Raw genomic sequence first — 12,209 nt, 5'->3', positions numbered from 1 at the left:
ACTTTGGAGCGTCCCTTCCTCCGGGACCCTCTTCCGCCTCCCAGTCGCCCCGTCGCCCGCGCGGGTCCCCAGCGCCCAGCACTTCCCCTTCCTGCGTTCCCAGCACTTCCGCCCCCGCCAACAATCTCACCCAGGGTTGGTTAGAAACGGCCGGACGCATGCGCACTGTGACGATCTCAGTTAAAATCGCCCTTAAAATTGCATCAAAGTCACACACTCGGTATGGAATCCAAGAGCCGCTGTGACTGGTCCAGAAAAAATGCAATTTTGGCGTCTAGTTCGATTGTGACGCAGCTAAAATTAGCTTCGCGGCGCGGGCCCCACCTCCCCGTCGTCTACGCCCGCGTCCTGACGCAAACACGCAGCCTCCTTCCGCACTGCGGGAAACGCTTTGGCCCCACCCTCGGCAGTTTCCAGCGACATGCGCAGTCGGCGCTTCCGGTTACCGTTACGTATGGCGTGCGTCAAGATGGCGGCCTCCGTGTTGAACACGCTAAGGCGGTCTCTTAGCCTTTCGCTCTTCAGAAGTACCTATGGCGTTCAGGTAACTCCTCGGAGAAGGTAGTTTTACCTTCGATACCGTTGCTCCGCTGCCAGGAGCCCACGAGCGATACCTGCCACGTGTTTACGTTTTGGTTGTCTAGGCTGCACTTACGTCTTCACTCCCACCCGCCGCCCAGCCTGCAAGAGCCTGGGTTAGGCGTCATTTTCCCCAAATACCATTTCGGCTAAATCAGTAGGTAGTGGGATTAACTTTTTAGTAGCTTTTAACTAAGGAGATAGTGTCCTTGGAGCCACGGGTCTTAATTTTACTTTCTTTTGCAGACAGGGTCTTAAGCTGGCCTGGATAAATGACCTTGTATTCCTGATCTACCTCCCATCTTCCCCTCCCCCATCACAGGCCTCGGCCACCACTCCCTCTATCTTTGTTTCTTATCAGAGCGTAACAGGAGAACTGAGTTCTGTCCTTTGGATTAAGGTTTCCTTCCAGCCTGAGGTACTCACCACCCTGGAGTTTTGGTAGGGCAAGGTAGGAAGTCTTATCCTGCTGCCACTCCCCAAAAGTGGGAGTCAAGAGTGGTGACAGAGGCCACCACCGAATTAATTACAGGCCTGGTTGCTTTAAAGGTAGCGTTAGGACTCAGTTTTGTTTTGCTCAGTGGAATGTTGACCTTCAACTTTTTATAACACAGCAACTCAGTGACATTTGAATGGAGACTCACTTGTCCAGTGAGTCCCCTGACCACCATACATCTTTTTGTTGTTGTGCTGTTTGTATTATTCCCTGGCCACCATACATCTTTTGTTTGTTTGGTTTGAGGTAGGATCTCAATTCAGCCCAGGCTGACTGTAAACTTTTGAAATTGTGTTCTGTGTGTGTGTTCTAGATAGGGTCTCAAAGGTAGGAACTCACACTGTAGTCCCAGGTTGTCTTCACACATAGGGAGATCCTCCTACCTCAGCTGGGATTAAAGGTAAATGCCACACATTGGACTATATTGTCTTCTTTTTTTGGTTTTTCAAGGTAATGTCTTGCTGTAGCCCAGGCTAACCTGAAATTCACTATGTAGTTTCAGGCTGGCCTTGAACTCAGTGATCCTCCTACCTAGGTCTCCTAGGATTAAAGGTGTGCTCCACTATGCCCAGCTGCATTGTCTTCTTGAATGAAAGTTATGTCCCATCAACCTTCTCTAATTATCCCCTATGGGATATGGTGGTTGATCAATAAGGAAAGAGCCACTAGATAGGTACTGTGATTGTGGAAGTCAGTCATTTAATACCAACCCCAATGCTGCCTCACATGTATGTTCCAACTAAGTTATCTGTACATTAGACACACATTCCTCATCATAAACAAAACAAGGGAGCCTTTACCTGCAACTCTTAACTCTCATTTTTCCCTCCTTTGTAGAGTCCCCTCCAGACTCTCTGCACCAGAGCAGTCCCAGAAGATTCTCTTCCCATTTCTCCTTATGAGAATGAGCCCTGGAAATACCTGGACTCAGAAGGTACCTCAAATTGAGGGAAGTAAAGCATAGGTAAAGGGACAGAGCTGATCCTTGTACCTCTCTCCAGGAATAACTTGTCTGTTTTCTTATTTCAGAATACCAAAGCCGCTACGGTTCTCGCCCTGTCTGGGCTGACTACCGCCGCAACCATAAGGGTGGTATACCCCCACAGCGGACTCGAAAGACATGTATTGTGAGTTTTGTAGTTATTTGCATGCATGTATGTGCACAATGGAAACACTAGGGCCTCTTCCCTCTACAAATGAACACCAGACACATGCACCACTTTTTGCATCTTGCTTATGTAGGTGGCTGGAAAATTTAACTCCAGCGTGCAGACTTTGCAAACAAGTACCTTTAGCTATCTTCCCAGCCTGTATTGAGAGTTGTTTTTTTTTTTTAAACAGGTTCCACATGAAGAAAGGATTGATTTTTTTAATTTATTTGAGAGAGAAAGAAGCAGAGGAGGAGAGAGAATGGCACACCAGGACCTGCATCCACTGCAAACGAACTCCAGATGCATGTGCCCCCTTGTGCATCTAGCTTACATGGGTCCTGGAGAGTAGAATCAGATCCTTTGGCTTTGCAGGCAAACACCTTAACCACTAAGCCATCTCTCCAGCCTGGGAGTTTGTTTTTTTTTTTTTAATCTATTTATTTATTTGAAAGAGAGAAAAAGACAGAAGCATATAAAGATAATGAGTATGGGCACACCAGGATCTCCTGGCACTGCAAACAAACTCCAGATGCATGCCCACTTGGTGCATAAGACTTTACGTAGGTACTGGGGAATTAAACCTGGGCTGTCAGGCTTTGCATGCAAGTGCCTTTAACCACTGAACCATTTCTCCATTCCCTCTTCCCCCATATTGTGAGTTTGTAAGAGTGACACCAGGGTGGGGTGTAGGGGGGAGGCCATAGAGATAGTAGCAGTGGCCCATTTTTTATATGTGATGTGATGTAAATGTGTGCAAGTACACACACCCAAGGAGGCCAGAGAGGAATGCCACGTGCCATCTGCTGTCCCTCATCCATATATTTCCTTAAAACAGTTTCCAGTTTCTCACTCAACCTGGAGCTGCCATTGTCAGTCAGAATTCTCTAGTTTCTAGATGTGCATGGACACTCCCAGGTTGCTGGGGAATTGAACGTGGGCAGTCTCAGGCCTTCATTTTTTTAAAAAGATTTTGTTTTTATTTATTTCTTTATTTGAGAACGAAAGAGAGAGAATGGGCACATCAGGACCTCTAGCCTCTGGAAAGGAACTCCAGATGCATGTGCATCTGGCTTATGTGGGCCTTGGAGAATCAAACTTGTGTCCCTTAGGCTTCACAGGCATGCGCCTTAACTGCTAAGCCCTCTCCAGCCCAGGCCTTCATATTTAAGCACTATTGCTCACTAAACTATGTCCACAGCACATATGACACTTTTTTTTTTTAAATTGTTGTTTTTGTTTTTGTTTTTTCAGGGTTGTGTCTTATTCTAACCCAGGCAGACCTTACTGTGCTGTGTAGTCTCAGGGTGGCCTCAAACTTACGGTGATCCTCCATCCTTTAATGCCAGCACTTGAGATCACCTTGTTTAAGATAATATGATAACCTCCAGTTCTATCCATTTTCCTGCAGATGATGGGCATTTCAGTTTTTTGTTTTGTTTTGATTTTTCAAGGTAGTGTCCTGCTGTAGGCCAGGCTGACCAGGAATTCACTCTGTACTCTCATACTAGCCTCAAATTTACTATGACCCTCCTACCTCTGCCTCCTGAGTACTGGGACTAAAGGCCTGTGCCACCTCACCTGGCTACTTTTAGGTTTTTCCACGATAGGGTCTCACTCTAACCCAGGCTGATGTGGGACTCATTCCTTAGTCCCAGGCTGACCTTGACCTTACAGTAATCCTCCTACCTCTGCTTCCCAAGTGTTGGGATTAGAGGCATGGCCCACCACACCTGGCTACTTTCAGGTTTTTTTTTTTTTTTAATTTTATTTATTTGATAGAATGGGCTCACCATTGTCTCCAGCTGCTGCAAACAAATTCCAGATGCATGCACCACCTTGTGCTTCTGGCTTATGTGGGTCCTGGGAAATAGAACCTGGGTCCTTTGGCTTTGCAGGCAAACGCCTTAACTGGCAAGCCATATCCCAGCCCTACTCTTAGGTTTTGCACAATGTTAACGGCCAATCACTTTTCTACAGCGTAAGAATAAAGTTGCTGGAAATCCTTGCCCCATCTGCCGGGATCACAAGTTGCATGTCGACTTTAGGGTAAGAATTTTTTTTCTCTTAAGTATTTGTATTTATATATTTGCAAACAAGGAGACAGAGAGAATGATTGTGCCAGGGCCTCTTACTGCTACAAACAAACTCCAGATGCATGTACCACATTGTGCATGTGGCTTTACATAGGTACTGGATACTGGAGAATAGAACCAGAGTCATTAGGCTTTACAGGCAAGCACCTTAACCACTGAGCAATCTCTCCAGCCTAGGATAAGAACTTTTTTTTTTTTCCCCCAGAATAAGGAATTAGAGCTTCTTTGCAATGATAAAGAAATGACTTGCTGGGTGTGGCAGTGTTCACCTTTAGTCCCAGCACTCAGGAGGCCAAGGTAGGAGGATCACTGTGAGTTCAAGGCCACCCAGAGACTACATTGTGAATTCCAGGCCAGCCTGGGAATTCCAAATCAGCCTGGGATACAGCAAGACCCTACCTTGGGGGAAAAAAAAAAAAAAAAGACTGGAAATGTCCTACAATTTTTGTCCCAGCACCCATGTAGTCCATCTTTTTTTGGAGGCGTGGGGTTGGAGGTAGGGCCTTGTAGCCCATGCTGATATAGAATTCACTATGTAGTCTCAGGCAGGCCTGGAGTTCATGGGTTATCCTCCTATCTCTGCCTCACCAGTGGTGGGATTAAAGGCATGTACCACCATGCCTGGCTCCTATAGTCATAAAAACATCCCATCCTCTGATGTGGATTGTAGTACAAGAACGTATTAATCATGCCCACTAAATTTGCAGTCTAAACTAGCAAGTAAGAAAGGTGCCTATTTCAGATGTGAGTGTATACACTGGTAATCCTAATGCTCAGGAAAATGAGGCAGGAGAACCATGGGTTCCATGCCAGCCCAGGTTATATAACAAAACTGCAAGACCCTGTCATGTCCCCACCTCACTCTACCCCCCAGAGAAAGAAATAAGAATGCGCTTTTCTTTTCTTTTTTGTTTTTGGTGATGGTTGTTTTTTCAAGGTAGAGTCTCACTCTAGCCTAAGATGACCTGGAATTCAGTATGTAGTCTCAGGGTAGCCTGGAACTCACGGTAGTCTTCCTACTTATCCCTCCCAAGTGCTGGGATGAAAGGCGTGAGCCACCACGCCTGGCTGAGAATGCCCATTTCGAATGGCAGAACAATGCCCAAAGGTGTATTGTTTAGAAGTAGGGAGATGTTGAGATGGGTGTCATGTAGCCCAGGCTGGCCTTATGCCTGGTGCTTTATTGACCTCCCAAGTAGGGGGATTATAGGTGTCTATCACCTTGCTTGGTTTTTTATTTCCTTGTGATCTGTGTTCAGTGGCATACGGAGACCTAGAGCTGAACAGAGTGGAAGAAAGATATTCAGTATAGTAGAATATTTGTTCAAAACACGTTCAGTACTTGCCTCTTTTCTTTTTTTTTTTTTTTTGAAAGGGTTTTTCTCTACCCTGGTCTGACCTGGAATTCATTATGTAGTCTCAGGGCAGCTTCCAACTCACGGGTGATCCTCCTACTTCTGCCTCCCCAGTGTTGGAATTAAAAGAGTGTGCTAACATGCCTGGCTTGGACTTGCTTCTGTTTTTTTTTGGGGGGGGGGGTTTCGAGGTAGGGTCTCAGTCTGGTCCAGGTTGACCTGGAATTAACTCTGTCATCTCAGGGTGGCCTTGAACCCATGGCAATCCTCCTACCTCTGCCTCATGAGAGCTGGGATTAAAGGCATGTGCCACCATACCCAGCTTGGCCTTGCTTCTTAACTAATTTGAAAGCATTATAAAAATAATGATGGGGACTGGAGAGAGGGTTCAGCTGTTAAGAACACTTCTTGTGCAATCATGAGGGCCTGAGAAACCACTCAGGTTTGGTTACCTAGAATACACATAAACAGCTGTGTGTGGCCATGTGGAAACTACCAGTTTGCAAAAAGTTCGAGATCAGCAAATAAGAGAGGTAAGAGGGCAGTATGTGGTAGTGCACACCTTTAATCCCAGCACTCAGGAGGCAGAGGTAGGAGGATTGCCATGAGTTCAAGGCCACCCTGAGACTACATGGTGAATTCCAGGTCCGCCTGGGCTAAAGTGAAACCCTACCTCAAAAACCCAAAAATAAATAAATAAATAAAATAAGATTGGTGGGAAGAACAATAGAGTGGGACACCCAACTTCCACTCCAGCCACCAAAGGTGAGCAATCTGGGAGCAGGTACACACATGGTATACCACAGTAGTGCACTCGCAACACAAGCTGGAAGAGAAATGCTGGGTGGGTATAGTAGGAGTTAGAGGTAGAAGATTGCTGTGATGAGTTTGAGGCCACCCTGAGACTACATAGTGAATTCTAGCCTAGCCTGGGCTAGGGTGAGACCCTACCTTGAAAAAAGAAAGTAAGCCTTATAGTTGTTTGGTGGTGCAAGCCTTAATCCCAGCATTTGGGAGGCAGAGGTAGGAGGATCACTGTGAGTTCAAGGCCACCCTGAGACCAGTGGACTGGTGAGGCTAAAGCTGAGATGTGGAGGGCATCATTCATAAAGACACAGTGGTGAAGGGCATCTGGGGGGTGTAAAGTATACAGAGATTATGCACTCCTAGTTGTCAAAGTCTTGATGTTCTCCCCTCCTTCGTGTTTCTCCATCATTCTCTCCTGCAGAATGTAAAGCTCTTGGAACAGTTTGTCTGTGCCCACACGGGAATCATCTTCCACGCCCCCTACACAGGTTAGCCTGGCTTTGCTGTTACTATCAATTAGCTTTTCCTTGGAGCACTCCTGGTACACAGTTGGATAGCAGGTATTTAAAGGCTTCCATGTGTAGTGTAGAAAGTGTAGTTGGGCGTGGTGGCTCAGCACTTGGGAGGCAGAGGTAGGATTACTACACAAGGCCACCCAGAGACTACATAGTGAATTCCAGGTCAGTCTGAGCTAGAATGAGACCCTACCTTGAAAAACAAAAAAAGAGAGAGAGAAAGAAGAAAAAATGTAATTAAACCTTTTGGAAATTGTTACTTAATAAGGCTACTCATTGGGACTGGAAAATAGCTAAATGGTTAAAGGTACTTGCTTGTAAAGCCTCCCCAACCACCTATATAAGGCTGCATGAGTGTTTGTAACAGCAAGAGACCTTTGCACACCCACAAATAAGTAAATGTTTAAAAGGTTTTTTGGGGGGGGAAATGAGGGCAAGAGAGATGACTTAGTGATTTAGGTACTTGCCTACAAAGCCTAAAGACCCAGGTTCAAGTCCCTAGTTTCCATGTAAAGCCAGATGTACAAGGTGGCACAGGGGCTATAAGGCCCTATTGTGTCCATTTCTTTTTTAAAAAAATGAGCTGAGTGTGGCGGCGCACACCTTAATCTCAGCACTTGGGAGGCCAAGGTAGGAGGATTGCTGAGAGTTTGAGGTCACCCTGGGACTGCAGAGTGAGTTCCAGTTCAGCCTGGGCTGCAGTGAGACCCTATATCAAAAAACCAACATAAGCTGGGCGTGGTGGTACACGCCTTTAATCCCAGCACTCAGGAAGCAGAGGTAAGAGGATTGCTGTGAGTTTGGGGCCACCCTGAGACTACATAGTTAATTCCAGGTCAGCCTGGACCAGAGTGAGACCCTACCTCGAAAAACCAAAACAACAACAACAAAAGGGCTGGAGAGATGGCTTGGCTGTTAAGACGTTTGCCTGCAAAGCCAAAGGACCTTGGTTCAATTCCCCAGGACCCACATAAGCCAGATACACAAGGTGACATATACATCTGGAGTTCGTTTGTAGTGGCTGGAAGCCCTGGCACGCCCATCCTTTCTTTCTGTCTCTCAAATAAATAAAAAAAATATTTTTAAAAAATCATAACTAAGTATGGCTTTCCTCCTATAAGTTCTTTTCACCTACCAGGTAATTACTGGCACTTCAATAAAGTTTCCCAAATTTATAATTGTAAACAATTCAGGATTATCCCTGTTTCCTAACCATAGCCTCAGGCCAGGTCTGGCCTCCTAACATGTTCCTGTGTTTTCATGTTGATTAGAACTGCTTCTATACACCAGTGGCAGAACTGAGTAGCCAAGATGGAGACTATGACCTACTAAAATCCTTACTGTATGGCCCTCCCTGTACTGCAAAATTTCTGATCTGTTCTCAAGCAGGATACATTTGCAAAGAACACTCTAAACCCAGCATTATTGGGGTGGTAGTAGGGTGAGTTGAGTTGGTTACAAAGGTTATTATTTATTTATTTGTAAGCAGAGAGACAGTGAAAATGGGTTTTCCAGTGTCTAACCATTGCAAATGAACTCCACATTCATGCAGGACCTTGTACATCTGGCTCTAGGTGGGTACTGTGTAATCAAACTCAGGTTGTTAGGTTTTGCAGGCAAGTGCCTTAACTGCACCACCATGCCCGGCTGCCTTTTTTATTTTTAAATTTATTTATTTTGGATTTTCAAGGTAAGGTCTCACTCAAGCCCAGCCTGACCTGGAATTCAATATGTAGTCTCAGAGTGGCCTTGAACTCACAGCAGTTCTCCTACCTCTGCCTCCCAAGTTCTGGGATTAAAGGTATGCGCCGCCAGGCCCAGCCCGTGGAAGTTTTTTATTTTTTAATTTTTGTTTATTTTTATTTACTTATTTGAGAGCAACAGAGAGAGAGGGAGAGAGAGAGAGAATGGGCACGCCAGGGCCTCCAGCCACTGCAAACAAACTCCAGATGCATGCACCAACTTGTGCATCTGGCTTCTGTGGGTCCTGGGGAAGGGAGCCTCGAACCAGGGTCCTTAGGCTTCACAGGCAAGCGCTTAGCTGCTAAGCCATCTCTCCAGTGCCCCCGTGGAAGTTTTTAATGTCAATCTTTATTTTTTTATTTTTTTAAATTTTATTTATTTATTTATTTATTTGAGAGCAACAGACACAGAGAGAAAGACAGATAGAGGGAGAGAGAGAGAATGGGCGCACCAGGGCTTCCAGCCTCTGCAAACGAACTCCAGACATGTGCGCCCCCTTGTGTGTCTGGCTAACGTGGGACCTGGGGAACCGAGCCTCGAACCAGGGTCCTTAGGCTTCACAGGCAAGCGCTTAACCGCTAAGCCATCTCTCCAGCCCTAATGTCAATCTTTAGAAGGCAGGCGTGGGGAGGATAGGGAGATGGCTCAATTAGTACAGTGCTGACTAAGGCTAAAGACCCAAGTTCAGGTCCCCAGCCCTCGTGTAAAAGCAGAATGTGGTAACATGCATCTGTAATCCCGGTGCTGGAGGGGTGGAGACAAGAGATTCCTTGGGGCTTGCTGGCTAGCTAGTCCAGCCAAATCAGTGAACTCCAGAATCTGAGAGAGACCCTGTCTCAAACAATAGGACTGCAAGTGATTGAGGAATATTCCTGATGTCAACCTCTGGCCTTCACATACACACATGTGCACATACACGTGAACATGCATGCACACCATACATACACATACACCTTTATTCATTTATTTATGTATTTTGTCTTATTTTGGTTTTTCGAGGTAGGGTTTCACTCTAGCTCAGGCTGACCTGGAATTCACTATGTAGTCTCACGGTGGCCTGGAACTCTCTGAGATCTTCCCACCTCTGCCTCTGGAGTGCTAGCATTATAGGCATGTGCCCCCATCCCTGGCTATTTATGTATTTAAAAACAAAAAGAGAAGGCACCAGCTGTGAGGGCACACACCTTTAATCCCAACACTCGGGAGGCAGATATAAGAGGATCATCATGAGTTCCAGGCCACTCTGAGACTACATAGTGAGTTCCAGGTCAGCCTGGCCTAGAGTGAGACCCTACCTTGAAAATCCAAAATAAATTAATTAATTTAAAAATAAAGAAGGTAGCCAGGTGTAGTGGTGCACACCTTTAATCCCAGCTTTTGGTAGGCAGAGGTAGGATTGCTGTGAGTTCGAGGCCACCCTGAGATTCCATAGTGAATTCCAGGTCAGCCTGGCCTAGAGTGAGACCCTACCTCAAAAAAATTAAGAAAAAATAAAAAGTAAAGGTGACAATTGTTGCCATTCTGTCACATCATTTTCCCTAGATCTGAAATCACTTCTCCCTTCTGGTTGCTCAGCTCAACCCTTTAGCCATAGTTGCCCGTTGAAATGTGGTTTGTACCTTGTCTGTAGCCTTTAGCATTAGATGGCTTCTCTGTAGTGGTTAGACATCCAAGGACCTCATCTCAGCTCTCAGGCAGTGGAAAATTCTTCCCATTATTAGTCAGGTGGAAAAACTGAGACCCATGGAAGGTTAGAGACATGAAGCATTAGCTAAAGCCATATCCTACAAATCTAGCCCTCTGTTACTGTACAGAAGCACTTGAGTTTGCTGTGCCTCACAAAATGAGCAGCAGGCTAACTTTTCTTTCCACAGGAGTCTGTATGAAGCAGCACAAGAAGCTGACTCAGGCCATTGAGAAAGCCAGGGAGTGTGGTGAGTGGGGAGGGGAACAGAGCTGTTTCCTTGGGCACAAGCAGTGTCTTTGGCCTAGAACACTTGTGCATGTTAATGCTTCTGCCTCTCTGAGAGGGTAGCATTCGAAGGGAGGAAGATTCCTGCAGGTTCCAGGTTAACCTGGTGTTTTTTCATTTGTTTTTGGGTTTTTGCTTGTTTGCTTGTGTTTTTGGTCTTGATTTTTCTAGGTAGGGTCTCACTGTAGCCCAGGCAGACTGGGAATTCACCCTGTAGTCTCAGGGTGGCCTTGAACTCAGTGATCCTCCTACCTCAGCCTCCCACGTGCTGAGATTAAAGGTATGCACCACCACATCTGGTCAGCCTGGTGTTCATAGTGAGTTGCAGGCCAGCCAGAGCTATATGTAAGACCCTGTCTCCAATTAAAGTCTCCTTGATCATTCTGTTTTCTGTTGTTTCCAGAATCACCTTGTTATTTCTGTCCCTTTTCTCCTTGTCTTTTCTTCCCTCCCTCCCTCCCTCCCTCCCTCCCTCCCTCCCTCCCTCCCTCCCTCCCTCCCTCCCTCCCTCCCTCTTTCTTTCTTTCTTTCTTTCTTTCTTTCTTTCTTTCTTTCTTTCTTTCTTTCTTTCTTTCTTTCTTTCTTTCTTTCTTTCTTTCTTTCTTTCTTTCTTTCTTTCTTTCTTTCTTTCTTTCTTTCAGAACTGCTGGTACCAAGATCACTGGGTGATCCTTGCATAAATGTATGGCATTAGGTACATGGCCCCTGTGCTCAAATGAATGACAGGTATCCCTGTCAGAGAAATCAGCTTAACTCAGGCTGGAGCCTTGGCAGAATTTGGGATCATTCTTGGCTGGTTGCTTTTGTGTGGCGTATGTCATGCAGTGCCATACCAGTTGGTTGTGACCAATGCTGGGTCTTACCTCTGTTTGTAGAACCTTTTTTCTGTCTGAATTGAATGACCTTTCGTCATTTTACCTTTTTTTAATCTCCTTTTTAAATCCCTTAGGTCTCCTCAGTTACCACATTCCCCAGGTTGAACCCCGGGACCTTGATTTCAGTACATCTCATGGAGCTGTGAGTGCTACTCCGCCAGCCCCAACCCTGGTGTCAGGTGATCCTTGGTACCCATGGTATAACTGGAAACAGCCACCAGAGAGAGAACTGTCCCGTCTTCGCCGGCTCTATCAGGGAAATCTCCTGGAAGAAAGCGGTCCCCCACCTGAGTCAATGCCCGAGGTGCCCTCCAGACCATCAACAGAAGCCTCCACCGATCACACCAGTCCCCAGAGTGCTCCTTAGAACTTGTGAACTGGGAAAGGAGTCGGAGGCATGAGGAGGCAGGGCCTAAGGTTATGTGATGAGATGTGTTCTGAAAAGTACCCATTTTGCGACCAGTGTGAAACCCAAGAGGCAGTGACTTGTTTACAAATGCATTGGATATTCTGCTCCGGCAGTGTGTATGCGAAGAAATCCCACCCCTGTATATGCTCTGAACGTTATGTTGCCTACTTCTGCCTACTCATCCTTTCCACAATAAAGTTTTGTCTCTGGTGTA

The 12,209-nt window shown here is 46.0% G+C and overlaps 2 protein-coding genes across 3 annotated transcripts in view; one reads left to right on the top strand and one right to left on the bottom strand.

Moving 5' to 3' along the window:
• Positions 1 to 300, bottom strand: part of Ppp1r10 (protein phosphatase 1 regulatory subunit 10) — an 18,253-nt gene extending 17,953 nt beyond the window's left edge. The window contains exon 1 of the mRNA XM_045155937.1: positions 131 to 300. The gene's annotated coding sequence lies outside the window, so the exon portion shown is untranslated. The remainder of the gene's footprint in view (positions 1 to 130) is intronic.
• On the top strand, positions 214 to 12,209 carry Mrps18b (mitochondrial ribosomal protein S18B). Of its 2 annotated transcripts, XM_004671905.2 has the most exons (7): positions 399 to 544; positions 1,913 to 2,009; positions 2,105 to 2,202; positions 4,204 to 4,272; positions 6,903 to 6,969; positions 10,614 to 10,673; positions 11,661 to 12,209. In XM_004671905.2, the coding sequence occupies exons 1-7, from the start codon at positions 422 to 424 to the stop codon at positions 11,951 to 11,953; spliced, it is 807 nt and encodes a 268-aa protein (XP_004671962.2). In that variant the 5' UTR covers positions 399 to 421; the 3' UTR covers positions 11,954 to 12,209. The 2 variants fall into 2 exon arrangements, with proteins under 2 accessions (XP_045011873.1, XP_004671962.2); XM_045155938.1 differs by lacking the exon at positions 6,903 to 6,969 and having other exon boundaries at positions 214 to 544; positions 11,661 to 11,801.

This window comes from Jaculus jaculus, chromosome 8 (assembly GCF_020740685.1).
Source record: "Jaculus jaculus isolate mJacJac1 chromosome 8, mJacJac1.mat.Y.cur, whole genome shotgun sequence".
Taxonomy (NCBI): domain Eukaryota; kingdom Metazoa; phylum Chordata; class Mammalia; order Rodentia; family Dipodidae; genus Jaculus; species Jaculus jaculus.
This window is presented reverse-complemented; position numbering and strand designations above follow the sequence as displayed.

Coding starts and splice junctions, on each gene's coding strand:
- Mrps18b (XM_004671905.2), top strand. CDS start 422: ATGCGCAGTCGGCGCTTCCGGTTACCGTTACGTATGGCGTGCGTCAAG. Junction 2,203..4,203: donor GGACTCGAAAGACATGTATT/GTGAGTTTTGTA, acceptor ACTTTTCTACAG/CGTAAGAATAAAGTTGCTGG. Junction 4,273..6,902: donor AGTTGCATGTCGACTTTAGG/GTAAGAATTTTT, acceptor TCTCTCCTGCAG/AATGTAAAGCTCTTGGAACA.